General features: G+C 47.3%; 1 protein-coding gene across 4 annotated transcripts in view; it reads right to left on the bottom strand.

Annotated features, from left to right (window-relative positions):
- Nucleotides 1-2,194: 2,194 nt before the first annotated feature.
- The window catches only part of ETS1 (ETS proto-oncogene 1, transcription factor), a 131,049-nt gene continuing 105,796 nt past the window's right edge, over nucleotides 2,195-27,447 (bottom strand). For all 4 annotated transcript variants that reach the window (XM_041770477.1, XM_041770479.1, XM_041770478.1 and 1 more), the window contains 3 exons: nucleotides 24,959-25,219; nucleotides 6,923-7,041; nucleotides 2,195-5,972 (listed from right to left, as the gene is read on the bottom strand). In XM_041770477.1, the coding sequence (XP_041626411.1) occupies nucleotides 5,757-5,972; nucleotides 6,923-7,041; nucleotides 24,959-25,219 (596 nt within the window). In that variant the 3' untranslated portion in view covers nucleotides 2,195-5,756. The remainder of the gene's footprint in view (nucleotides 5,973-6,922; nucleotides 7,042-24,958; nucleotides 25,220-27,447) is intronic.

Here is a 27,447-nt window from a genome sequence, read left to right as displayed (position 1 = left end):
GATGTTGGGAAGTGTACCTCCTAGTAATTGGGGCTATGGTTCCCACGGACAGGGGGCCATTAGCCAACATCATCAAAGGAGACCTTTTGGAGCTGTTGGCGGCAGCCTGGCATAATGGAAAGAACAAGGGCTCAGGAGTCAGATGGTGCCGATGAACACGATGACCTCTTGTACTCCCTTCCACTGTAGGTTCTAGAATAAAATGAGCTTCATGCCAAGTCAACACGGGATGTGAACAGATGGCTATCCCCATAAGGGTCACGAAGTCAAATTCTACAAGGACCAGGCAGGAGTGTCAATGTGTGGGGCTGACTTCCTCCTAGAATCAGGAGATTCGTGTTCAATTTGAGGGGCATCTTACACTCAGTGTCGACCATGGGCCATTACTACAGAGGAACACCAGTATTCAAAGACCACCCATGACCCTACTGTAGTACACTGTTCCTTGAGCTGCAGAGGTGAGTCCCACGACTGTGGAGGCCAAACTGAACATCTGTGTGGTGCACAATCAGCCCACAGTCTGCCCACATGTAAGTTCTCATGTCCATTGCCTGCCTCATTTTACCCAAAGTACAAATCACAAGCCTCTTCCTTTTTAGGTTAAAATAGTTACACCTCATTATACAGGAAACTTCTGGTGTTCCCGTTTTCGTTTCTGTTGTTGTTTGTTTGTGTGGCATGAGTATTATAGTTTGCTCCAAAGCCATGGCAGTGGTGAGCCAGATTAGCCTTGGGCAATTACCTAACCCCATAACCCCCTGAAAGCCTGTCAAATCTACAGGTTTTTGATGACCTGCCTCTTCTGAACGATTTCCCCCTTTTCCCTGCATCTCTTTTTATCTTCACCTTACCCTAGTCCCCCAAATCCTCCAGTCGTTCGAGAAGACACTGCCTCTGGCCCAGCTGCCACCACCACAGCTTCAATATGGCGGTCTCAGCAGTATCATTAAGGGAAATCACCAAACTGAGACTTCCCCTCTCAAGTCTAGCTCCTAGTGGGAGAAACAGAGGTAGAGGCTTATTTTTTTTTTCATTCAAACATATCTTGCTTGTATCTTTTAACCTATTCAGCATTAAATCAGATCCTTTGGGGGAGAATAGCAGCTTGGCTTACCGAAGGTAAGCTCTCTGACCAAATTCTTGACTAAGGCAGAAACCTATTCTCTGTGCACTGTTTTTTCAAGGGGAGATGGCTCAGATGTGGCCTCAGGTTGGCTCAGGAGTTGCGTCTTTGCTTGGGTTTGCAGCTGAAGACTAAAAAATATAAGGACCTCAGGCCATCTTCCCAAGTCTCCCCGTGAGTGGTGGTAGCTTGGCTGAGATGGAAGATCCAGAGCCACCCACCTCCCTGTCAGAGCTGTCCCGCCGTGGCCAGTCCAGCTCTGTAACCACTAGACCACACAGTCAATGTTCAACGTGCACTCAGCAAACCTCAAGCTCCAGGCTGGGAGAAACAGATTTTCCAAAAACAGAGCTCTCTTTGTGAACAATTCAGCAAAAATTCCCTTTCCAGCTGTGAGTCGGGATTCATGTTGCAAATGCTGGTGTTAATTAAAAACATCCACCTTCTACAGTTTCAACAACAAGAGAAAAATACCACGCAGGATGTGTTCCTAAGCGCTCCTCCCCAAAGCGCTTATAAATATGATTTTATTTATGACGGGGACTGCTGGGGGTTCTGACAGATATGAGCATTCCCCATTTTCAGCCTCAATGAAAGAGTCAGGGCCAAGGAGATGAATGTGATCGGGCCAAGTTTTCACAGAGCAAAATTCGTATCGAAAGAAGAAACCAGAATCCAGTTCACGTCCAAAGCATCAACTAAAATGTTCGACTTTCTGTGTTAATATCAGGAACTTTACTCAGTTGAAATCAAATGTTTATCTGTTGAGTCATTAAAAATTTGCTTCACGTGGCTCTTAGTTCATTCAGACATGAACAAGATGCGGTGTGACGAGGCCAGGAACATTCCACAAAGGATGACACCGCATAGCCAATAATCGGGGCATTGCATTATACTTCCCTGTATTCTCATTATAAGTTTATTGGGAAATCTTTATCTGAACTGGTCTTGACACAGTGAGATCAGCAAGACTGAACTGCATTTCCTCCTGTGCTCGTCTCTGGTTGGTGGGTCTGTCCTGCTTTTTCACACATGCACCAGACAGGAAAGAATCGAGCCAAACCCACATTGTTATGAATGAATTTCTTTGTCTTTAATCTCACACAGTTTAAAATACAATATGAAATCAGGCTACAGTATATAAAAAACTCTCCAGCAAAATGATGTGCCAGCATCAGCTACTAAAATAAACAAACAAAAAACTCCCCCATAAGAAATTTTTTTGCATTTAAAAAAAAAAACACATAGACACTTACATCGCTACATCTCTAAGCTACCTCAGTTCTGATTTTTAAAAAGCACCTGCTTTTCCTTTTTTTTTTCATCTTGCTTTTAAATGTTCAGCTTTTAAAAAATATAAATTATATGAAAATACAAGTTGGAAAATAGTCAAACACAATATAACATCTTTTTCACCCCTATACTTCTCAGCTTAAAAAAAAAAAGTATTCTTAAAAAAAGTTCAGTAACTGAGGCAGTATTCCTGATAGAGATAATTTCATTTTAATATATATACTTTATATATGTATATGTATACATATATTTATGGTTCCTTGAAACTTCTTTGGAATGTAGATATGAGTTCAACACATTTATATAGACCCCAACAGAAAGCAGCATGCACAGCATGACTAGAACAGAGAAGGTGTGATTTTCACCATGAAGATTAGGCAGGTTAATGCTCTAAAACCCAGAGTGTTCGTCTCCAAAGTGAGGAAAAGCACATCTGATCTTCGAATGCCACCTCCAATCCCCAAAGCCACAAAACCGGGGCTCTGTGTAGGGAAGTCCCTCCCCTGCATGGAGAGGGAAACAAAAGTGACCCTGAACCCGACCACCAAAACCAACATGGGTTAAGGCTTCTCCAGGAAAACAAGGGTTTCATCACTAAACCAGATTCGCCCATCCTTCCTCTGAAGTTAACATGTGTTTTTAAAAAGCATAAATGCAACAATTCTGCTACATTTCCAGTGTATAAACCACCCACCACTCTTCCTGGGATGGTCTCTGGCCTCTGGACAGAAGGAGAAAAAAAGCATCTGGCCAGATGGACAAAGCTGTCTTCACTAGCGCACTAGCTACAAATACTGAAAATGGCGGACCTAGAGGAGGGAGGCCTCTTAGCAAACAAGCGGGATGAGGAGCATGAGGAGGCACTTCCTTATCTCTTATCTGCTACGGAGCTACTGCAGGACTTCGACACACTCACACCAGGGGAGTTCTCAGCATAAATTCCAAAGGAAAGGCTGGTGCACTGAGAAAAAGTCATGTTATGCCAGGTTGCGGACAGCAAGCAAGGGCCGATGCCCTGCCTTGGTTCTACTCTTGCCCCCTACTGAAACGTGGAAAGACTTAACCGAAAAACCCAGGTTATTATTTTAGCGGCAGTTCTGCACATCTGCAAGCACACGCGCATGCACACGCACACACGCACACACGCACGCCTTGGCCAGTGCCCAACAAAGATCACATAGTCTAAGAGGAAACAATGTAGCCCAACGGTTCTGCCTAACACTCCCTGAGCAGCTCCTAAAATATTTCGAGAGCTTCATTAAGGCATCTGCATCTGGAAGCCAAGTCTGCCTTTGCTTCCCAAGTGGACGCTCCGATGTATCAGAGTGAGCAGACTCATGAACCCCAGAGCTAAGTTCCTGATAAGTGAGGGTCTGCAAGAGGACCCGCGAGTCAACCATCCACTTTCTCGAAGATTTGCTAGCAGGTAGGTAGTACTTGCAGTCTCTCAGCCGGAGCCCACCTTCAATGTCTCTTCCCCTCTCCCACTGAAGTCCGCGAGAGCTGTCCCTCTGTCAGCAACCTTTTTAATCAGGCATCTATTTGGGGCAGGGGGGCTTGAGTGTATTAGGCACTTTTTCTCACTGGTCACACGTTGGTTCCCACCCTTCCCGCCCGGGGAATAAATCCAAACATTTGCAGACCACCCTTCAACGCTGCCCCGGTCCTTTCAGCTTGTCGTTGAACTTCGGGAGGAACTAGAAATCTATTCGGATCTCACGGACCACCTCATTTTCTTCACTCAAGCTCCTTTTCTTATGTTTCCTTTGTCCTCATGTCGTTCGCCTCTTCTGCAATCATTCACCCTCACTTACCCTGTGCCAGGAAAACAGATCCAAGCACAGGCCCTCACGGTGTCTGCATACACAGCCTCACCTGACACCTGACTCCGCTAGCTTCAACTCTTCAAAGGAAAGCCGTGCCCTTCTCTTCCCAAAGACAGCCAAGCCACATTATACTTCTATGCAACCTTAATTTCCACTGTCCCTAAAACCCAGGATGTCTGAATGGCTTTGTCAGACACCTGTCAACTCATGCCATGACCGCATTGCTCTTTCACTCACGGGTCGGAAAGCTGTACATTTCTTTCTACTGGGTAACAGGGTAGTGGGGGTGAGGGGGGAAGCAATAAACGTGGGATGCTGGGAAAAGGAGAAAGTATAGAGTGTTGGTCTGGGATGACATGCATTCAGGACTTACTTCCTAAGACCTGAGGGGTAATGCCCATGCACACAGCGTTTATTCCAAGTCATAAATGTTGCAGGTATAGAACCAACAAAGAAACAAGTCATTCTTCCTCTTTCAATCTCCTTTCTATGACTTCAACAGTGCTCCTACAGTGACCGTGATCCAAAACCAGGGCTGCAAAATACATTCAGTTCAAAGACTTAATGCTTCTTAGTTCAATGTTAAGTCCAAACCCCGAGAATCCGCTAATGACAGGTAAGTAGAGGGGTGTGATCCTTTTTTAAAACCCAGATGAAATTCACATGCACAGGTCCTTTGTGCCCAAGTCAGCGTGATATATTTTTTTCCCTTCATATAGAAGTCACATGAATTTGGGATCCCCGATCTCAGTGACAGCACTTTGCATTTCCAGTGGGGTCTATATAAACAGTTTCCTTGCACTTTGACAGAATTCTCAGCCGGCAAATAAAAACAAACTTGCATGATACCGCGATACTGAGACCACCTTAGAGCTTAAGACGATTTTTAAGAAAAAAAAAAAAATACTGGCACAAAATTTAATAAAATAGATTTTAACACAAAAACAGTTTGGGCCCCTCTCCATTGAAGTCCATCTTTGTTTCAAAAGTCGAGTCAAAAGTAAATAGTCCTTGTTTTTTAGTGCATCCCCCACACAAATGTTTTATCCCACCTCCCTCTTTTTTTTTTTCCCTCCCAGACCTTAAAACAAAAGCAAGGTAATTGCCTTTCATGGGTCTCATGACTCCTGATGTCTCAATTTCTTTTGCTAATAGATCCATAACTCAAGACACATTTTTTTTTCATGGATGATTTTTAGAAATAATGGTACACGTTCATCTCCTCCTCCCTTAAGCCAGATCCTTCAAGCTTCTAAGAAGACCCTTCTCTCTCTCTCCTGAAAATTTGCTCAAGAATTTCTTGTCCCACCCACCCCACAAGTCCTGGCTCTCTTTTTTTCCAACTGCGCACAATTGATTATAGCTGCAGCTCATTTAGCTCCCACCCCTGAATGTAAAAAAAAATGAGTTCTGGAAAATTAAAAATAGAATAACAATTAAAAATTAAGAGTCCGACCGAAATGGTTGTTCTTCGAAATGTCTCAGCAGAATTTCCCCGAGCCCTGTGGTGTCCATCACTCATCGGCATCGGGCTTGACGTCCAGCATGGCGTGGAGTTCCTCGGGCGTGTAGCCCAGGAGGCTCTGCAGGTCACACACAAAGCGGTACACATAGCGTTTACCCGCTGTCTTGTGGATGATGTTTTTGTCATAATAGTAGCGTAGGCCACGGCTCAGTTTCTCATAATTCATCTTAGGTTTGTTTTTCCTTTTTCCCCATCTCCTGGCCACCTGAAATTTAAAAATAAAAAATGAAAAAGAGGGTAAATACCTATGGGATAATCCAAGTACATATGTTTATTTGCCCCCATATCCCGTCATCCTGACCCATGACGTTGTTCAGGTAAGATGGCTTGAGATTCAAGTGGATGGAAGATCTTTTTCTCACTCACTTATTTTGAATTCCAGTTTTCAAGAGCTGGGCAAGATTGCTCAAAGTAATGAAAATATATTGACCCTGTGTTTCTATATAATAGAGTTAAGGTGCCTGATAATGGGGGGATAAAAGGCAAGCAACACTATAGACTCTCCTTTTTCCTCATGTTGTTGGTAGGATACCTTCGCTCTGCAAGCGTGAAATTTAACGTGAGGCAGTGGGGCAGGGCTAAGCTGCAGTCATGCCTGTGTTTCATCAAAGGGAAGAATTTTTTCTACATAGATAGAGGACCCTATCTTCTAGCCAGCCAGACCAGAGATGTTGTCTCTCTTGGTCGGTGTTTTCAAATCTGTTGTGCTCAGAATGGGGCAGGGCACAGAGCAACCGCTCCACATGCATTTGTTGAATAAAATCATGAATTAATGAACAGATTGTCCTGGTCTTCCAAGACCTCTTGAATTGTCCGACCCCCTTCTAGATTCACAGGGCCATGGGACCAGGACAAGTGCCAAGTCAGAAAAGGCAACCCGTATTTATGAAGGCTCGCCATGTGCCAGGCATTTCTTATGTATCGTTTCCACGAATCCTGGGAAACAAATGGGCAGGGTAGATATTTTCTCTGTTGTCCAAAGGATGCAACTCAAGTCTCAGGCAGGCTTTGTCACTGGCTCGAGGTCATACAAGGACCAAGGGGCAGAGGTGGGGCTGGAATCCCAGAAAATGTCATCCAGGCCCACATCACCACTTTCCAGAGTTCACTCTCATCCTCCTCCAACACAGGGCTCTCAAGCCACTCCTCTCTTACCTCATCTGGGTCAGAAAGCTTGAACTCCCAGCCATCTCCTGTCCAGCTGATAAAAGACTGACAGGATTTATCAGTGAGTAATTCCAGAAGAAACTGCCACAGCTGGATTGGTCCACTGCCTGGAAACACAAGCCATTGTGAATCATTACACCAGATGCTCAGCACTGCCAGCAATTAATCCCATTATATAGCACTCCTCCTGCCTCCCCTCCAGTCCATCCAGCCCCGAGAGAATGAAGGCAGCACATAGCACAAATGTTGGAGGAGGTGCTATGAGTTCAAAAGGACTGCAAGGTGGAAAACTTCCTACTGGGGAAAAAAAAAACAAAACCTTACAATATACCCTTGTCTTATCAATATTATTTTGACTGACTCCAAGGTCAGTCCATGTCTGCTGCTATGCAAACCCTAGAAAGAAAATTATTACTAGATCAATCCTCTGGGACATCCTAAGGCAGCACAATCTTTTGTGCCTTCAAGCACTGACTCATTATTTTTGCCTTAACTAGGAATAAAGATAGTAACTAAGGAAGATCTTTGCCAGTTCCCATCTGAAGTCCAACCCCAGAAGTACTTTTCTGTCTTAGAGAGCCTCTGGCCCCTCTTCGTCAGTGACATGGATCCCTACGCTGGGGTCATCGAACAAGGACACAGAAGTTAGATATTCTTTCGGTCATAAGGTCATAATACTCTCCACCAGCATCCCGTTCCCCACCAGGCCACTCACAGGCAGGCACCCAAACTAAGAAAGGAGAACACTATCACTCTGTAAGGGATTCACCTGCCCCTCCACGAAATCCTCAGAGGTCAGGTGAGGACTGTCTCACACATCATTTATGGGTTCAGTATATTCTAACTTATGTACACACACACACAATTCTCCTGTCTTAGACATCAACACTGCCAAGATCTTAGTTCTGGAAAGCCAGACATACTCTGATCGTCAATTTATCTTATGCTAAAGGATTTATGCTAACAAATTTCCTTTTAAGATAACTTCCTGTTCAGATATGACAATGCTGCCAGTGATCCCTATCTAGTTTATGGGTATAGCCAGAGAAACAAAGATGGGTTCAACAGTCCGCGGTGCTTGTGAGATGTCTACACCATCTCGGAAGCCATCTGGACAGAGCAGGGTTGGGAAAGAGCCAGTCCATGCAGACGTAGGAAGCCAGGCACACTCTAACTCGTACAGGAAAACTTGACTTTCTAAAGCTCTAAGCTTTAACCTGAGCTTCAGATTTGTCCCATCCAGAGTAAAGTGTGATTCAATGGGAGACCAGCTTTTTTAAATCTAAACACACACACACACACACACACACACACACACACAAATAAATAAATAAATAAATAAATAAATAAATAAATAAATCTAAAAACAGAAATGTTCTTTACAATCTAGAGGGGTGATCTCTTATTAGAGCTTATACTTCTACAAGGTACGTTCACATGCATCATTTTGCTGACTCCTAAAATCCACACCCTGGACCTCTCTATAGACAAAGCACAACTGATCTTACTCTTTCCATTCTATTAAAGCAGGAAAAGAAAAAAGCGATGTGATTTTGCACCAGGGCACAGTGAGAAAGTGGTGGTGCTGGGTCTAGTGCCCAGGCCTTCAGGATCCAAGCCCCCGGGCCATAGGCACCGACGTGGATATGCGACTGTCTGCTGGAGGAGATTCTCCGTATCCTCCTCCCCACAGTCCAAGCTAAATATGGAAGATGAAATAGCTCTACCTTATTTGCTAGGAATGCACCTTGAGCACCTTAAAACCATCCTGTAAGAAATACCTTATGCATACTCTAGAATAAAATGATTCAGGGGTGAGGTGGGCACTTGATGGGAGGAGCACTGGGTGTTATTCTATATGTTGGCAAATCGAACACCAATAAAAAATAAATTTATAAATAAATCTTTTAAAAAAATGATTCAGTGGATCCTACAAAATAACATTCAAAGAAACAGCCCAGACCGTTCACCGGGAAAGCCCTACCCTCTTCCGTTTCACCCCCTGTTAAAACACCATTTCGCATACAACTCAGGCACATTTGCAGATTTGTTGGGAGTTGAGATAACGTTGCCAGCCACTACTGCCCAGCTCGGCTCACTGGATGAAACGTGACCCTATGTGAGGAATCCGTTGAGAAGCCATCCTGGATGGGCAGGCTAAGTACACGTCTCTACTAAGAAATGCTATGGAATTTCAGGTAGCAAAGAAACTCAGAAAAAAGGAGTTGTAACAACCCTTGCCAAAGACCAGATTTCCTGAGGCGGCGCAAAATGACTCTACCCCAGAGGCCATCGCTGTCTTAGTATTATTCTCAAGAGAGATATGACAAAGAAAAGTCAACTACTCTGAAACTATGGGAATGGGCCCTGGAGTCTGCAGTCCTCTCCTGGGCCAAGGCCACAGACTGGAGACCTAAGACAGAGAGGGCAGTTGCTTTAAGACCCCGGACAGGGACACCTGGTGGCTCCGTGGTTGAGCATCTACCTTTGGCTCAGGGTATGATCCCAGGGTGCTGGGATTGAATCCAGCATCTGGCTCCCTGCAGAGAATCTGTTTCTCTCTCTCTCTCTCTCTCTCAATCTGTGTCTCTCATGAATAAATACATAAAATCTTTAAAAAAAAAAAAAAAAAAGGCCCCAGACAAAGAAAAAAGCAAACAAAAGTTGGGAGTTGTGTACTTACTATGCACCAGACACTGCGTGTGATGCTTTATATTCATCCCACTTATTCTTAAAGATAACTCCAGGGAGTAGATACTGGGATTATCAAATTTGCTTTTATGATTTTTTTTATTAAAATATTTTATTTATTCATAGAGACACACACAGAGAGAGAGAGAAAGGGAGAGAGAGAGAGAGGCAGAGACAGAAGCAAGCTCCATGCAGGGAGCCCAACGTGGGACTCGAACCTGGGCCTCTAGGATCACACCCCGGGCTGTAGGCGGCACTAAACCACTGCGCCACTGTGGCTGCCCTGCTTTCACCATTTTTACAACAGATAAAACTGAGGTACTGTGTCCCTTGTGTCCACTGCCCTCGTCCAAGGCCACTAAGAAGTAAAATGGCCATTGAGTGGAGCCCAGGCAGTCTGACCCCCAAGCCCTTCATCTTCACTCTGCTTTGTCCTGGAAGCTGGCCTCCCAACAGCCTGGCTGGCTGAGGGGAGCCAATGGGTAAAAGGACCAAGTTGTTTTTTTGTTTGTTTGTTTGTTTGCTTTAAAAAAAAAAAAAAAGCATCTCTTTTTCACTTGTCACAGCAGACTCGGGACACTGCATGGCCAACGGTTCTCCTGACCATCCAACCCTGGTGACCTTGTGGTTCATCTCCACAGGTGACCTTTCCAGCCCAACGGGTCAGTCCCCTCCTCGTGGCTGTTAGGCTGTAACTTCACTCTTCTCCCTCCCACTATCTACCTTCAAACCTCTTTCCCACTATTCATCTTCACATCCCTTTGGAGAGCGGAGGGCTAGTCACACCAAACTGCGGGAGAGGAAGGAAGGACAGATCGGGGTCCTTCCGCCCAGGCACATCCTGGTCATTGGAGGGGAGCAGCAGCCACATTCCAGGCCCCCAAGAGAAAGGCCCAAGAACGCCTCCCAGTCCCTGGCCCTTGAGACGGGGCAGCCAGAAAGTGCAAAGCGGGGAGTTTAAGTCCCGTCGCTGGCAGCAGCTCCCAGAGGCAGGGACGTCGGACAGGACTACCTTTGCTGTTTCTCCTGCCCGGTGCCACGGCCCGAACGGACACGTCGCAGGCCTGTGTGTGACCCGTGTCTGCCTGTGGGGCCGGGTGGTGGGGCGGCGGCGGCAGGGTGAATTCTTGTCGTCTGTGGGTTTGTTTGTTTGTTTTCCCCATGGTGAATCTTCCTCTGTTCATAAGGAACATAAAACTGTGAAACTTGGGAACTAGGAGCCCAGATCGTGGGTGAGGTGCTCTCAAACTTCTTTTTTTCCTATTCACACGACAGGCAAGAGGGAGCCTAAATAGGAAAACCAGATGCCTAACAAAAGCATACGGACTTTAATGGGGAGAAATGTCTCTGGTCAGCTTCACAACAAGCAAAGGCAAAACATGGTGATGTCAGCTCAAGTCTCCTTCCCCCGATTCTGGAAGACAGATCCTGTGAACCCACCCCTGCTGACAGGCACACGCAGGGCTCCTGCCATGGGTCTCCTAACGTGGCTGTTCAGCCTTCAGAAGGCTTGCGTGTGGCACCAAATGAAAGGAGCCCTTGAGATCCACCCCCAAAGATTCCTCTTTCTTGAGGACTCTTTTTGTTTTAAAGATTTTATTTATTTATCCATGAGAGATACACAGAGAGAGGCAGAGACACAGGCAGAAGGAGAAGCAGGCTCCCTGCAAGGAGCCCGATGCAGGACTCGATCCCGGGACCCCAGGGTCACGCCCTGAGCAGAAGGCAGACGCTCCACCACTGAGCCACCCAGGGGTCCTCCCTTTTGCAGACTGCCCTTTGGGGTATGGGGAGCCATAAATAGGAAGGACGCAAATTATTGTTGCGGTTGCAAACGCCGGGTCAGGGCGCGCATTCTGGGTCCGGGGTAGGTCCATCCCCTGGACGGACTCGTGGACAGTCAATCTTACACTTGCTTCCACAACCAGGTGTCACGTTCACTTCAGGTCTGGGCAGGGATACGAGGGCCACCTGATGGAAGCACACAGCTGGGAGGCAGCCCCAGGACTGAACGCACACTGGCGACCCGTATCTGGGCCATGGGCACTTCTTAAGGCCCAGACTTGCTGAACCACGGGAATGAGGCTGGTGCTTCCAGTCACAGACTCTCCTAGAGGACATTTCTGGATTGCCTCGGGTAGCTCTGCCCAAATCCCCGGGGCTGCATCTCTTGCCCTTGCTTCACCATATCCTAAAACCCTAAAGCCTCTTCCTCCTTCTCCCTGTACCCAGCCCCACCCACCCACCCAACTGGACGGTGCTCCCAGTGACCTCTGTCCCAGGGAGCAGAGAATAGTACTAAGAATAGTGCCAGTCATGGGAAGGGGGAGTTCACATACTCAGTGTGACTCACAATGGTGTGCCTGTCTGGGGGCCCCAAGGCAGTCAACGGCGTCCTTCACCATGCTGCCCCGGGGTGTCACACATCAGGAATCCGGTGGCATCACTGGGAAACTATGCTTCTCAAGTAGAGACTCTCAGCCACAACAACAGAGGGGTCCCTGTTAGAAGGGAGTCTCTCTCCCCAGAAGTGCAGGAGGGAGGGCACCACACACACACACACACACACACACACACACACACTCTGGCTGGGCCTCCAGCTCCTCGCTGGCTGCAGCAGGGGGATTTCCTCTGACTGCTTTGTTCTCCTCAGCTTCTGGGTAAGAGGAAAGTTCTTAGTACAACACTGGCAGTTCTGATTTGAAGAACGTGACGAAACCTTAGAAGCAGGAGTATCAGGTGGGGACCCGCAAGGCACTTCAAATCTAAGGTGTCAGTCTCATTTATTTTTAAAGATTTTATTTATTTTTTCATGAGAGACACAGAGAGAGAGGCAGAGACACAGGCAGAGGGAGAAGCAGGCTCCCTGCGGGGAGCCCAAGGTGGGACTCGATCCCAGGTCTCCAGGATCACACCCTGGGCTGAAGGCAGATGCTCAACCACTGAGCCACCCAGGCGCCCTAGTCTCATTTTTTTTTTTTTAAGGCAAAGCTTCAAGTAAATTCCTACTCATCTGGGTGATGCTTTAGGTCCCCTCTCCTCATCCAGGAACTAGAAGGCCCGCCATCTATCCTGATGAGGGTCGGTTATTTAAAATCCCCTGCTGCCCTGCTGTTGCGGTTGTTATTGTTTCCTTACTCTGAGTCTAAGAAGTGAACAAGTTCAATACATGGAAAGAGGCTCGGACAAAAATCCTAGTAAGAGCCTCCCGGCAATCATACTTTCCGTTGGACAGCCTGTCGGGTGTCTTCTCATTTTCTAGGCCATGGCCATGGACTCACTGCTGGTGAACAGGGTGCAAGACTGCACTTCAGTTTTTCTTTTTCATTTCAACAGCAAGATCTCACCCGGTCATCGGTGCCCCAGCATGAGGCTAACATGTGAGAGCTGAATTCCATGCAGACGGAGGTCAGCACGGGCCAGTCGCGCTCCCCGGGAGCCTTCTCTTGGGGTCTGCCTACGGAGACCAGCCTGAGGGTGTGTCTGCCCTGTGCCCGTCTCTCTCATCACTAGAATATATGCTCTCCAGGGCAGAGGGGGTGTTTTTGCCGGGGTGCAATCCAAAGCCTAGGTGGGGATCTCCCCAACAGATACCAACAACCTAAAGGCGACTTGCTGTCGAATGACGCCAGTTGTTAGCTCCTTGCGCACACAGGCTGCATCTTTCTGACACCTCTTTTCTTGGCGGCAGGTATGGTGTTTGGGACAAGTGCTCAATAAACATTTACGGGCTCGTACAGCTGAAGCACTCGTCCTCTGCAGGAAGGTGTAAGGATCTGAAAGCCTACCCCAGCTGCTTCTCTCTATTAAACCCTATCTGGGACTAATCAACATGAGTGACTCCCAGACTGTTGGATCAACACGTTCCCCAAAATAAAAACGCCCACACCACCTGTCCTTTGGGGATTCATTTGCTACTTTGAGAAGTTAATCTCTTCAGCTTGACTCTAAAAGTCAAATCAAATATCTCAGTGTGGGCAGGACACCACATTTATTTTAACCTATGAAACTCTCATGGTTGGTCACCCTTGCAACAGGGTAGACTCTGCTCTAAGAGCACACATCTGGCAGGTGGTCCTAAACCAGAGGAACGGGGCCTTGACTGGCCCCTCCCTTCCACCCAGGTGTCTCTACCCACAGCCAAACGATGATGGCAAAAACAGAACACCCAAATCCAGAAATGACCCATCTGTTCACAAATCTTTCTTCCCCTCCTGCCACTGCAAAGGTGCCCACCGCTGGTGGTACAGGGGGTGACCCCAGAGTCTAGGAAGCATCACGCCCTTCCTGTCAACCCCCTTGTAAACGATCATTCACAAAAGATCTATTTCCACTAAGTCCTTATGAAACAAAGTTGGGTGACGACCAGGAACCATCCCGATGAGTTCTTGCCCTCCTTCTCCTGACAGGTGCTTGCCCTCTGAACCAAACTCTACCTGAAGCTGTAAAGCTCTTTTGCCTGAGGATGAATAACTAACTCCTGGATGGTTTGGCCACCAAAGCACTAGTGGTCTTTTCAAAGACTTTTAAAAGAAAAGGAGGGGCAGAGATTGCTTCATATTTTGGCTTGGGTTTACCTCTGTAGGTACCTTTTCCCCATTTCTTCTGAGTTATGCCCTTCCTTTGACCCAACCCCAACCCGATGTCCTCTCATCTCCAACATGATCTAAATATGGTACGTTCCATAACTAGCCAACAATGCCTCGGCTCAATAAATCATATGGTCCATCAGTAAGTTCCTGTATCAATGGTTAACAACTCAAGGACCAGCAGTTGGGGATACAGGTTCTAAAAATTCAACACACGGCCACAAAGAATACTATCTGACGGGTCCCTGGAGAACACCCTCCATGAACATAATGGACAATGACTTCATGAACTTGCATTTATTTATTGCTCAAAAGAGCCAGTAGCTCACAATGGAAGCAAGAGAGAAAACAGCTCTCGAATCAATTAAAACCAGCCTTTGATGTCAAGTCCATGTCTCTGGCACGTTAGAGCAAAAAAAAAAAACAACTGAAAACAAACCAACATGTCAAGTGGTGGAAAACTGAGAGATGAGAGTGGACGGTACCCTAAGAAATCAAAAAATATATACGCCCAAGGAGTGCCCCAGGTGGGGAGGTCAAGCATCTAGCACTTTGATCCCACTTCCTCCCTGATTCGCTGCATGATCTTGCACAACTAATTTAACCTCTCTGGGCTTTAGTGTTCCTGTCCCTAAAACAGAAATAGTTATCCTTGCTCCTCCCTACTTGATAGAAATGTAAACTGAGTCCCTGTTATCAAAAAAATACATAAATATAAATTTATACGCATATACACGTATATAGAGAGGCAACCACAGCGTCCAATATCTGGGGAACAATATCAAATACAACAATGGGATTGAACAGAAGAACGAAACAACAGAAAATGTATTTTCAAAAGCAGACTTTTCAAAGAAAGACAGATTGAAAGGATGACATTTTTTAAAAATTAAACATAGCGAAAGCACTCGATAAAATTAAATTATTCTTCCAAGAATTAAGTTGGCCTTTTAACGTGGCAACTTCAGAAAGGGATAAAGTTGCAGGTTAAAAGAAAGGTTAAAGTCTATAACTGCGACATTTAAAAAAAAAAAAAAACTGTACATGAGAAGGACCAGTGCAGATTTGTGATAGGGATAACTCTGTGAAGTTCTTGCTCTGATTCAAAGTAGGTATGCGCAAAAAAGAACAGATGCAAACTGCTTTGCAAGTGAAAGTATCACAGACATTTACGGTTTGGGGAAATCTTGGCCACAGACAGACTTAGATCCTCTTTCCCCCAATGTGCTTTTTCTCCCTAATCATTTATGCTCCTTACAAAGCCTACTCCACCTAATTATTATGTAGGGCCGACCCAGCAGGGATTCAGCAGCAGTGCTCACAAAGGTCGGGCCTAGAGTCTGGGCCTAGGAACACATCCCACACAGCACAACCGGAGGGAAAGCAGAAAGTCCCGTCCAGCTAATTGATGTCCAGGACAGGCCGGGCCACGAGCCCAGGCTGCCCCAACAGGACCAGGCGTACGTGAGCCCCCTCTCCACCCCCATCCCAGCCAGCCTGTGCTGGTCCTGAGAACAAAAGGGTTACACGCGTTTAGTGAGCCTATGGAGGAAAGACCCTTGTTTTCACTTGGGCTCCAGCACCTGCAGGTGCTCAAGTACACCTGTGTGGGGGTGGAGGGAGAAAGGAGACTGGTCCTCTCTTAAAGGGGCAGCCTGGATTCAAATGCAGCCACCTCTTGCCTCCCAACCCAAGGGCTCTGGGGAACCATACTCAAGCTACCACTCAACCTCGGACAGAGAGCTGGGGAAGCTCTTGTCAGGAAGTGGGTTCTTTAGAGCTTTTCCTTCTGATGTCTTCTAGGTAACTGACTGTTTTAAGAAGTCACCAGAAATGGGTTAGGTTTGGATTTGAGGGTACGGGGTGAAATTTTGTTAGAAACCAAAGAAATGCGTTTTCAAGCCAATGCAGAGGTCTATAGAAACTGCCTCCCAATGATGATGTATCTAGGTAACAAGAAGAAAGAAAGATATGTGCGCTGATTAGGATCAGAAAGTAGAATCTGGGGATTCTGAAGCCTGTCCTTCCTCTCCGTAGGCTGAGTGCAGGCTCTGGAATTTATTTTGTCCTAGCAGTGACGCTGCCCCTGCGGATCAGGGATGCCGGAAGGGACGAGCGAAGTCTTGGGGAGGTGAGCTACATCCCCAGTCCTCATCGGGGCACTGAAGTTTTCCAGCCTTCATCCGGAAAATAATTTCTGAACGCCCCTCAAATGTAAGGTGAGGTAGCCAGACTGGGTGGGATGACAAACAGAACGTGAGCGACAGCCAAAGAGGCAGCAGAAAAAAACACGTTTTGTTCCACCATCGTGCGGAGAGCTGAGCATGTCCTACCTACGCCTGGCTTTTAAAGAAGAAAGGACCGAGAGCTTAGCCTTGAGAGGCCTTTAGAAGAACCTGCACCCACCTCGCCTCTGAACGTCAAACACCTCCACAGAGCTGCGCCCTGCGAGCACCTCTCCAGCCAAGAGCGTCCCAACCTCCCGTCGAAGTATGAACTTTCACATTCACTCACCTTAGGAGAACTTTCACTCTTGTGATTCTCAGGGAGAGGTGAGTCACACGCAAGACAATGCCATTTGCCTTGTTACAGTCAACAATAGGCACCGAGCTCTGAGGCCTGTCGCCGGTCCCCAGGAGCATGGGGACTGGGGTCTTGAGCTCTGCCGGACAACTAGCCAGACAGAAAAGCCGTGCTGGCCTCTCTGACAAGCCCCGTCCAACCGTCGGGTCTGACGGGACGGTCACCCGAGCTGTGGCAGCCACGACAAGGTGCTACTCAGACCTCCTGCTGCAGGAGGAGGCGCTCCTCCACCCTTGACCTGGGGATGCCCCGGGGGCCTGGACAAACCTTTCTTGGAACCGAGCAGCAAGTGGAGGCTCTTCCCCATTCAGATCCTCCTTTCCTCTTCCTTTTCCAGGTGACAGACCTTCGGCAGGGCCTCGGGGCTCCCCTGCCTGCCCTTCACAGATCTCCCTCACACCCCAGTAATATTTCTCGCCAGTCTCACCACATCGTGCCACCTGCGTCTTAGCAGACCCGAAATAACACCACCAACATGTCCACTAAAAGTGATGATTTTCCTACTACTTGTCTGACATTGTGAAAAGCTCTGAACGGTATCTTCCTTGTGGTTTTCTGTTGGGACTTTGGGCTAGACCCTTCCCCCCCCCACCCCCCGAACCTTGAGTCCCTCATTTGTACAATGAGAATAACCGATCCTACCTCATGAGGTTGTTGGCGACAGTTTAAAAAAAAAAAAGTAAATGAAAGAGGCTGGGGCACAGCAAGAGCCTAACACATGTGGGGTGAGCAGAAATAGCTGAAATGACCTAATCTGACATTAAATGTCTTCTGGGCCCTAAGTCACTGCCACGGGTGACTGCTATCCTCTAAATAAAATACACGGTCCCCTGACCTCAAGAAATATAAATACGGAATTATATCGGAGGGGCACCTGGCTGGCTCAGTCAGTTAAGCGTCTGCCTTCAGGTCAGGTCATGATCCTGAGGTCCTGGGATTGAACCCCGAGTGGGCTCCCCGCTTCTCCCTCTCCCTCTCCCTCTGCCTCTCCCCGCCCCCGCTCACTCTCTCTCTCTCTCTCAAATATATTAAAATAAATAAAAATCTTATTAAAAAAGAATTAGGGGCAGCCCGGGTGGCTCAGTAGTTCAGCGCCGCCTTTGGCCCAGGATCCTGGAGACCGGGGATCGAGTCCCACGTCGGGCTCCCTGCATGGAGCCTGCTTCTCCCTCTGCCTGTGTTTCTGCTTCTCTCTCTCTCTCTTTCTCTCTTTGTGTGACTCTCATGAATAAATAAATAAAATCTTTAAAAAAAAAAAAAAAGAATTACATTGGAAGGATGGAGGTTGGAGAATATGGAAACGTGGAACCAACCAGCACTTGAGAGGGCTTGCAGTGGCCTAGCGGGGGTCCTGGGTGCTTTCCGCAACACCCCGAGATGGTACGTGCTAGTGTTAGCGTGTCGCCGATAGGGACACTGAGGCACAGCGATGTCCGCTTGCCTGAGGTCACTCACGGTCAGCGGCAGAGCAGGGACACACTCAGGCCCGGGCTCCCGTGGGGGCCCCTCAGACATCGAGGCCTCCGGCTCGGCTGCTCCCCCCGGACTCCTGGGGGGCAGCCCCCCAAGCTGCGGGCGGCGTGAAGGTGGCCACAGGGAGGACGGAGACGACGGCTGGGGCCACCCGGGGGAAGGAGGGCGACGCAGGGGCCTGGGCGCAGCCGGCGGGAGCGTCCACGACCGGCGGGGCACAGGGACCAGGTCCGGAGGCCGCGGTGGAAACACTGGGCTTTGAAGGCACGACAGGTGGGGCGTCGAGCTGGAGACAGAGCTGAGTTCCAGAACCGTCACCACCCAGGTCCATCGCATGCAGTTAGATCTTGTTCCAGGAACAGTGACCCCCACACGGTGAGGCCTCGGGGTCCCTGCCACCCCGAGCCCACGTGTCCACGCGGCCCTGATGGCTGGAAGCAGAGCCAGCAGCGGAGGAGGACGGGGGGACGGCCCTCCCGGCACTGCTGCCCCCAGCCCGGCGGCTGCTTCCCTCCCCAGCGGCCTCTGGACGCGGGCGCCTCCCTTTCCATAGTTTTTAAAAGACATTTCGAAAAAGGAAAATGAACAGTGAGGCCGAATCTGGCCACTCGTGATCTCTTTCTCCTCGCGGCAGAGGGGCAGGAAGGGTCCGCAAGGCCGTCAGGAGGCAGAAACCGGGGCAGCGCCCGCCCGGCCAGTGCTAAGTGCCCGAGAGCCTGCCCCCCGCTCCACGCCATCTCCCCGCCAGCCTCTCCCCAGGGAGATGCCCCCAAACCATCCCACGCCCACGCCCCCCACCCAGGACCCACCGCCAAACACAGCACCCAGAATGGGAATCCGCGCAGCGTCCGAGATGCTGGCGGGCAGCAAGGTCCCGCTTAGGCCCAGGGCTCAGCCTGGCTTCCTGCAACCTGCGGGTCACAGGGCATCGGAGCCAGAAAGGGGAGCCCTCCTGTTGCTGCCCTCCTCCTCTCTAGGCCTCGTCCTCCTGCCCAGTCAGCTGCTACCCAAGGATGCTCTCCATGGAGACTGTGGTGGCCAGCCCCAGCTTTGCCTGCCCCCAAGAACCTCGGGGCCTGTGGAAAAGGCAGCAAGTGCCCCAAATGGGGACCAGGGTTCTGTATTCAGGCCAACAAGTTCTTTCTTCTCGACTTTGGTCAACTCACACTCTCTTAAACTGACAGCATTTATAGGCAGACACTAGATTCCAGCGCTTGGCTTGGATAGTAATAATCCCTCCTCTGGCCCCCAAATTAAAGAGGCCTGTGCTTCTTTAAGAACATAGGCACCTGGGTTTAGGATTTTAGAACTCTCTGCACAAACTGATGCTGCACTACAAACTTACTTCGGTGACCCCTCTCCCCTTTCCTTATCAGTAATGAAGGCTCGTACCAAAAGCTCTCTCAGCTGCTATTTGTACCTGAGTTCCTTGAGACTTTTTTTTGCAACCCAGTTTTCCTTCAGAAAACTGTGATTTCAGGTAACGCTGCCAAATCTCAGGTTTCATTCTGAATTGAAGGGCTTTGAAGCACTTCCTTTGCAATGAAGCTGTTTATTTTCAAAAACATGTTTTAGCAGTAGCTCTGGGTTACTGAAGCCTAAAACTTAACTACAAGCCAGAACTCCAAGGTTCTGGGTTTAGCCCAGGGACTTTCTTCCTATAGGACCTCAGACTGGCTCTAGAGCCACCTGTTATGGGGCAGGATTTCTTTCAGGCCAGAAGCAATTTGAGAGGACCTACAGGGAATGCGTGGGGCTTATTTATCTACAAGACTAGCACTTGTGTGTGTGTGTGTGTGTGATGCTTCATGCAAAAGTATTTGAAAGGTGAATTCCAGATAACCCAAATTTAGCCATAAGGAAAATGAGGGACTGTATTTTCACAAATCTGCACAGCACTGGAAGACAAAATTCCCTGACAGTTAATTGATGGCTTTGGGCTTAGCCCTTTTCAGGCTTCAGGATGAAAAAGAGATCACCTCATTGAGGATTTTGCAACTCTAGGTGGGGACATACTCAGGCATTGGACAACAATAGCCTTACCACCAGGCCCGCCTCAAGAAGAGTTGCAGAAGTGATAGAAACAGATGCCTTATCTGTGGCAATGCCTTATCTGTCTGGCAATCTGGAATGAAGTTCTATGAAGGTGACTTATAGGCCAATAACTCTAGACTGAAGCCAAAGACCAGCACTATGTCCTACATACCTCTAACCCACATACACACGGGGCTAATTGCTAACAAACGGGACACGAGGCCCCTAATCTACTATATGAAAGCAACTGAGATAAGCAATGAGTATGCTCATTCTTTAACATGGAGATAGATTTCACCATCGAGTGAGACATCTGGCACTCAGGGTTCAATTCAGGAGCTACTTCTGGGCACACGGCAATTATACGGTCCTGAATAACTCACTTTTTGTGCCTCAGTTCCATTATCTATAAAATGGGGCTGGAAGAGGAGAGAATACTGCTTGACAATACAGTATATTCTTCTGTAGCTACTGCAATTTGGGGGGAAAAAAAAGTAAAAAATCCCTCCATTTTTCAGGGATCTGGAGAACATTTTCCTTAGGTCTATTAAATAGATAGAAAACACTGGGCCACTTCTCTCAGATTGTTTTGTAATTAGATGGGGTTCATAATGTATCTTCAAACAAGAGAAAATGGAGCTTTCTGATTGTATCAGTTTGATAACCGTAAGCAGTTCACAGTAAGGTAAGAAGGTACATTTTGGCGGAAGCCAGCATTGCATTTGATGTATTCTTAACTCAGCTCACAGGCAGGCTTTCAAGCCATGTTATCTGCCCCCACATCTTGACCTAATTTAACAAGTTGCCATGGGAGCCCAGTGAAGGTTGATGCAATTTTCTTATCTTCGGAGGAAGAATGTAACTGTGCAAGAGAATGTGAAAATTCAGTTTCTAACTGATTTCCACACGTACAGTGCAGTAACTAAGACATCATATGAAGAAGTGAAATGTATTCCTTTGAAGGTGATGCAGACAAAGGCCCCCCGCGTGTAATGGCAGGGAAATGACGGTCTTCCCGAAGGCTCCGTGCAAACACACTGTAGTCCACGCCAAGCAACGGGGAAGTCAGGGTGCAAGTGCTCCCACGGTGTGGCCATACATACTCTCGAGTAATCAGATTTTAAGGGAATGAACAAAAAGGAGGCAGAACTTGAGATAGAAAAGAGGTCTGACTTTTACAGGCCATAGAAAGTTTGCCAACACTCATAAGATGCGCTCCACTTTCCAAAGCACTTTTCCATACTTTAGCTCATCCTCACATGTCTGCACACGGTGAGAGCCCCATTTCTAGGAATCCCAGGCACTGCAAGCTTCTGGGCTGGTGGCGGGGGCTGTGCGGGGATGTTCCATCCCCATCCCCACTCCCTGGGATGTACCTGGAATCATTAGGGACCACAACGAGGGTGCAATGTGAGGGCAAGGGAACCGCTAAGTAGAAGGAGTTTGCAGTGTGGACAGATGTTCGCCAGGCACTGAGCCCAGGAAAAACGTCACCAAAATTTGGGCTGCCCCCCACGTGCCTGACACAAAATCCTGACCTTCATTCAGACCACAACATGAAGAAAATCCAGGCCAAGTCTAAGGATGATTCTAATATCTTGAATGTGACAAGATAATGAACCCCCAAGGGCAACTGGCCTTTATCTGCACTCAACATGTGCTCAGAAACATTTGCTGAAACAATGGATTTGTTATAACTGAGCTCCCCACACCCCACGTCTGGTACAATGTCTAGCACTCATTAATTAATTGATTTAGTTAAATTTCATTTTCACAGATCTCCCACCACCAAGATAAGGATGAACACTTCCACTTCACTAAAAGTAGAAAAGGGTACAAGGTAAATTTGCCTAAAATCACACAGTGTGCTACAGCTGGGGGGGGGGGGGGGGTACGGCCCAGGGTAGTTCTGTTTTCTGGGCTATTGTTCTTACCACCATCCGAGATGGTGTGAAAGTTATATCCCCAGGGTCAGAGAGCAACACTGGATAGTGAGATGCTTAAAACGTGCTTTTTAATTCAAGGGCCTACTTTAGTCATTGAGGCCTTTACCTGAGAGTCACCTTCCCTTTTCTTCTGCTCACTGACTGTTTGATTCCCTTAGATAGAGAGACAGAGAGACAGAGAGAAGAGAGAGACCAAGGGAGGGAGAAAGAGACAGCAACTTTTAAAAACAACCCATCTGGGGGCACCTGGGTGGCTCAGTGGTTGAGCATCTGCCTTTGGCTCAGGGCGTGATCCCGGGGTCCTGGGATCGAGTCCCACATCGGGCTCCTGTGGGGAGCCTGCTTCTCCCTCTGCCTGTGTCTCTGCCTCTCTCTGTGTCTCTCATGAATAAATAAATAAAATCTTTAAAAAATAAATAAAAATAACCCATCCAGAATGAGAAGTGACATCCACTATAGCTCAGACCTCCAGGACACACCTGTCTTTGTGCTGAAAGAATTTTCTGAGGCTCTTATCTCTCTGGCTCTGAGTCTGGATCACCAGAGAAGCCTTTCGGGTAGCACCCTGGTGTTGGCTAACTTGAGGGCAGTTCCTGTCTCAAATTTGTATTTCATATGTGTTCCTAGTTCTTAGAATTTCCAATTCATCCCTTTCTGTCTCGCCGTGAAACTGGGACACTTGGAAAGATTCTCCAACTTTCAGATAATTCTTTCAAGGTACTAAGATCATCAAAGTCAAAACACTTTAAGTCACCCTTGTAGACCATTAGCGCTGCAGGCTTCTCCCACATAGAAAATGTGTAACTAATACATGTAATACTTTCAGAGGGGCTTCTATCTGGGGTGGAGATCAGCCTTTTGCCCTTCCCAGAAACTTCTAGATCTTCAGAAGTGGTAGCCAGGGATCCTGACCAGAATCTCATCCCATGAAGGATGACCTCAACCATAAGGCTTCCTTTGGCCATAACCCAGACTTTGGAAATTAAAGTCAGTTTACTCAATCTTATTATCCACAAAACCACCCTAAGTAGCAAATTTTTCATTATGTCATACCTAACTGAGAGAGAATGATGAAAACTGCCATGGGAGAACAATGGTTGTGGCTGCCTGTGGTTATACGGGTGATGATGCCAGAGAGAATACAGAAGTACTTCCAATAAGGACAAAGTCAGGGTGAAAGCTGCAGAGGAGCTAGCCTTTCACCCCTGGCAAATGGCAGATGTGACGAGAACAGAAGCAAGCGCAACCCAGTAGAGACATCACCACCTCCAAAGCCCACAGAGTCCTGCGGTAGGTTCCTTGGCCTTTCCCTTCTCCCCCTTATTAAACTGTATTTTCCCCTTCCTTCATCACTATCCAACTGGAGTCTGGGCTTAAAATACCTAGGAGCTAAAGCTACAGAAGCCAGCATTCTTGCACATCTTGGAAGAGACTGAATGAATATGCATTTCCTCCTCCCAGACATCATTAATGGAAAGGGGCCACCTCTCTAACAGTCTGCTGTCCAGAGATGGGAGAGGACTCCCTTGAAAAGTAGCACATTTCCACATACTAGCAACATTTGAGCAAAGACTATGGGAGGATCCAGTCGAAAGAACAGGGTAGGGGACCTTCAAGTGCCTTTCTGGGTCCTGACTCTATATAGACATTGTCACTTCCTCAAAATGCAGAGGTAACTCCTGAGCACCTCTTCATGCAGTGAACTGCATTAGGAGCTACGTGGAAGGCAGCATGAAAGGCACACTCCTGATCTTTGAAGGAGTAATTTCTCTAAGCCTTTCCTAGTAAAACCCTGAGACTTCCCATACACAAGAATAAGGATCAGATAGGTCCCTCCCTAGAAACACAGGTAGGATTGTTTGCCTCCATCCACACAAAGGGTCCCCGCATGTCAACTTGCCGAGGGCGGAGTCAATTATAAGACAATAGCGGCCTACCCCACAGCTGAGTCATCAAAGCTTAAAATAAGCTCCACTCACAACACAATTTCCAATTCTTAGAAAACACTACGATCCTACAGGAAGGATTTGATAGTTAACACATGAATGCTCCTTGGATATTTCTCGGATCCACTCTTCAAATGTCTCCAAGCGTGGGCAGCACACATGCTAATGACTCCTTCAGACAATGAATTGTTTCATTACAAGATTCTCAATCAAAGCCTAAGCTCTCAACATACATCTTCCTTTCCCTATGCTCTTTCTTTATTCACCACTACTAGAACTTTCACTCCTCAAAGAAAATCAATACTAAAGCTAAATGAGGGGGAAAAATAAACGCACACACACACACACACACACACACACACACAACAGTTTCCTAGAGAGGCCAGGATCTGGACAGAGTATGGGGTGACTGAGGATGCTTTTTCCATCTGAAGAGCTGGCCTACTGAGGACCCTACTGCAGAAGAATCTGGAGTGTAAGCCCTGCAATGATGCCTTTGAGAGAGAAGTTCTTTCTACCACTCTTGGAAATGATCCCCTGGGAGACAGAATGATACTGTTTACTTCTAAAAATCGATGGCTAGTCACAGAGTGGTGTGAGAGACTGACCAGACCTCCTAGAGTCTTCTTCTCCCCACTCCTCCGAAATAAAGAGAGGTGGACTTCAGTGCCTAGGAAGATGCACTTGGTGCCTCGTACGGAACAGAGCCCACCCATGGCCAAGAGCACACAGAGGCTGCGGAGACAGGGACAGGGCACCTACCTGTGTAGCCAGCCAGGGCAGCAGCAGGGATGACAGGCTTGTCCTTGTTGAGGTCAGCACGGTCACGCACATAGTCCTTGAAGGTGCCCTTGGGCTTGTGGTTGGGCAGGGCGGCTGGATAGTCCTCTGAGTCGAAGCTGTCATAGGAGGGGACGCGCTGCAGGCTGTTGAAAGATGACTGGCTGCTCCAGGACTGGGTGAGGCGGTCACAACTGTCGTAGCTCTCCACGCTCTCAAAAGAGTCCTGGCCCCCGAGCTTACCTGGAGGTGAAGGAGGTAGGAAGAGGGCAGGGGGAGGAGGAATTGGGAAAAGACAACTGTAAAAACCCTCTTGGTGAGGACGGATTGCCAATCAGACCCGCAGGAGGGATGGAAGGAGAGGCCAGTGGAAATGGAAGCTTATGGGCTGAGTCTGGGGAAGGACGCCACCGTGGGTCACAATCTGCAGGCCGACGGCCACTGTGCTGTTTTATGTTATAGGCCTGAGGACAGAGATTCAGCTGCAAGCTGCTCATATCTGTCAGAGGGAGACACCAGTGTTTGGGGCCTCAAGATCCCTAGAGCCGGAAATCCAAAAGTGGAGCATCACACATGATATTATGGAATTTCTGGCTGACGTAGTAGACTCAGCGAAGAGATGAAGAAATCGGAGCAGTGTCAGCCTCAACTCCCTATTCCAACTCAGGCCAACGAGTGGATTTCAAAAGGCCCAATTTGGCAAAGTAGTTTGGTCATAAGAAAAAATATTCCGTTAGACTAAGAGCAGCATGACCTTCCTTGACCTTGGAACTTAAGTGTCAGTTTTTAGCATTTTTTTCCAAATACTATTTTAAAACGAAATATACGCCCTGCCTCCATGCTTTCTCATATAGAGAAATAAGTTATGAGATGCTTTTTCCAGGAGATTAAAAAAACACACACACAGCCACTATCGGTCTTCTAAATAGAAATCCAAGTTCTTTAGCCCCTCCAAGTACAATTTTGTACTTGAAATTTATACTTCACTGGGGGAGTGTGGGCAATAAAACACAAAGGAGTTGATTAAAGAGTTAAGGTCCATAGCAATGTCAGAAATCCTTTACTCTAAGAGTTGCTTAAGGCATTCTTAACTGACCACAAGATCATGCAAGTTCATTAATTTCCCAAACCAGGTTATAAACAGCTGCAACGATTGCATAATAGCTCCTAGAGAAATTTCCATTGGCAAAAAAAAAAAAAAAAAAATGCCATGAAAAGGGAGACTAACCAAAAAAATAAATAATTTGGAGGAAAATAAATGTATCTAAAAGCTGAAAAGCTCAAAGGAATATTTTCAATGTTTCCTTCTCAGACACTTTTCAGGCAACCTAAATTAAATCACAGGAGTCTACATGAGCATCTCAAGTCAGCACAAGCCAAGGGGCAAACGGATGTGACAAATGTGTATGTAGAGATACTAAGTCAGCTCTCAATTGTACAGGGGTGGCTGGTCCTACTATAAAGTTTAAATCCCAGAATAAGGTTGGGTGATATAGCTAATAGGGGTGGGTTTCTGGCATAGTCTCCCCCTCATAATACTAGGGATTGGTTAAAACAGTGGAATTCAAATATTTAATTATGGTGTCCAAACCAAAATTAAATCTACCATAATTAGGAGGGAAGATACGTTGCTCATAAAATTTAAACAAGCAACCAAAAAATCCAAGATAAAAGGTATTCCGTTAAATATATACTTTTCGTAAAGCCCCTGTTGTAGATTTCCTGAACCTCTTATCCCTTCCAATACTGCTTTTAACAGAAAGGTATTTATCCACTTAATCTCATTCCTTCCTCAAACCATCCATTCAAAGAAAAATAATCTCCAGAAGGCAAACTGAAGAGCTCCATGGGTTACTGGCACTGCCTACCCAGTCCACTGGCACATTTGTTAAGTTTTTTATTATCATAACGAATGAAAGAATTGTCTTTTCCAGAAATTCACATGAAGAAACTCAAGAAAACAGCCTACAACCAGAATGCAATAGCCTCTTTTTAACAGAAAAAAGGAAATGTTGTGGCATCTCATAAAAGGTGCTTGCTTAGACCAGCTACCCCTCTTAATGGTCATCCCACTTCTTTGTGAGGCAAACCCACCACCAGCCTAAGAAAGAGAAGTCATCTCTTCATGAAGAACACCCCACCACGGCACCAGTATGTAGGCAGTATTTATGTTCCAATCTCTCTCTGAAACGATTCTATCTCTATCAGCCACTTTTATATTTGGCACGGAGGGCACGGAGACTGGAGTTTCCACAAGCAGGAGAGCCGAGTTTCCAAGGAGCCCCAAGAAGCAAGGGCACTAAACTAGGCCATAACCACCCTCTGGCAGCCTCTCAAACATGAGCCAAATGTAACTCTGTTGAGAGTTGCGGTTTATAGCAGTAGGCTGCTTTCATTTTAGCTCTATTTCACAATCCTGGAGCTGGGAACCTTCGTTTACGGGTATTCTCTCCAAAAATGGGTTGAATCCA

This window comes from Vulpes lagopus, chromosome 10 (genome assembly GCF_018345385.1).
Source record: "Vulpes lagopus strain Blue_001 chromosome 10, ASM1834538v1, whole genome shotgun sequence".
NCBI classification, from domain to species: domain Eukaryota; kingdom Metazoa; phylum Chordata; class Mammalia; order Carnivora; family Canidae; genus Vulpes; species Vulpes lagopus.
The sequence above is the reverse complement of the archived record's forward strand: the minus strand, read 5'-3'. Positions and strand labels throughout refer to the sequence as shown.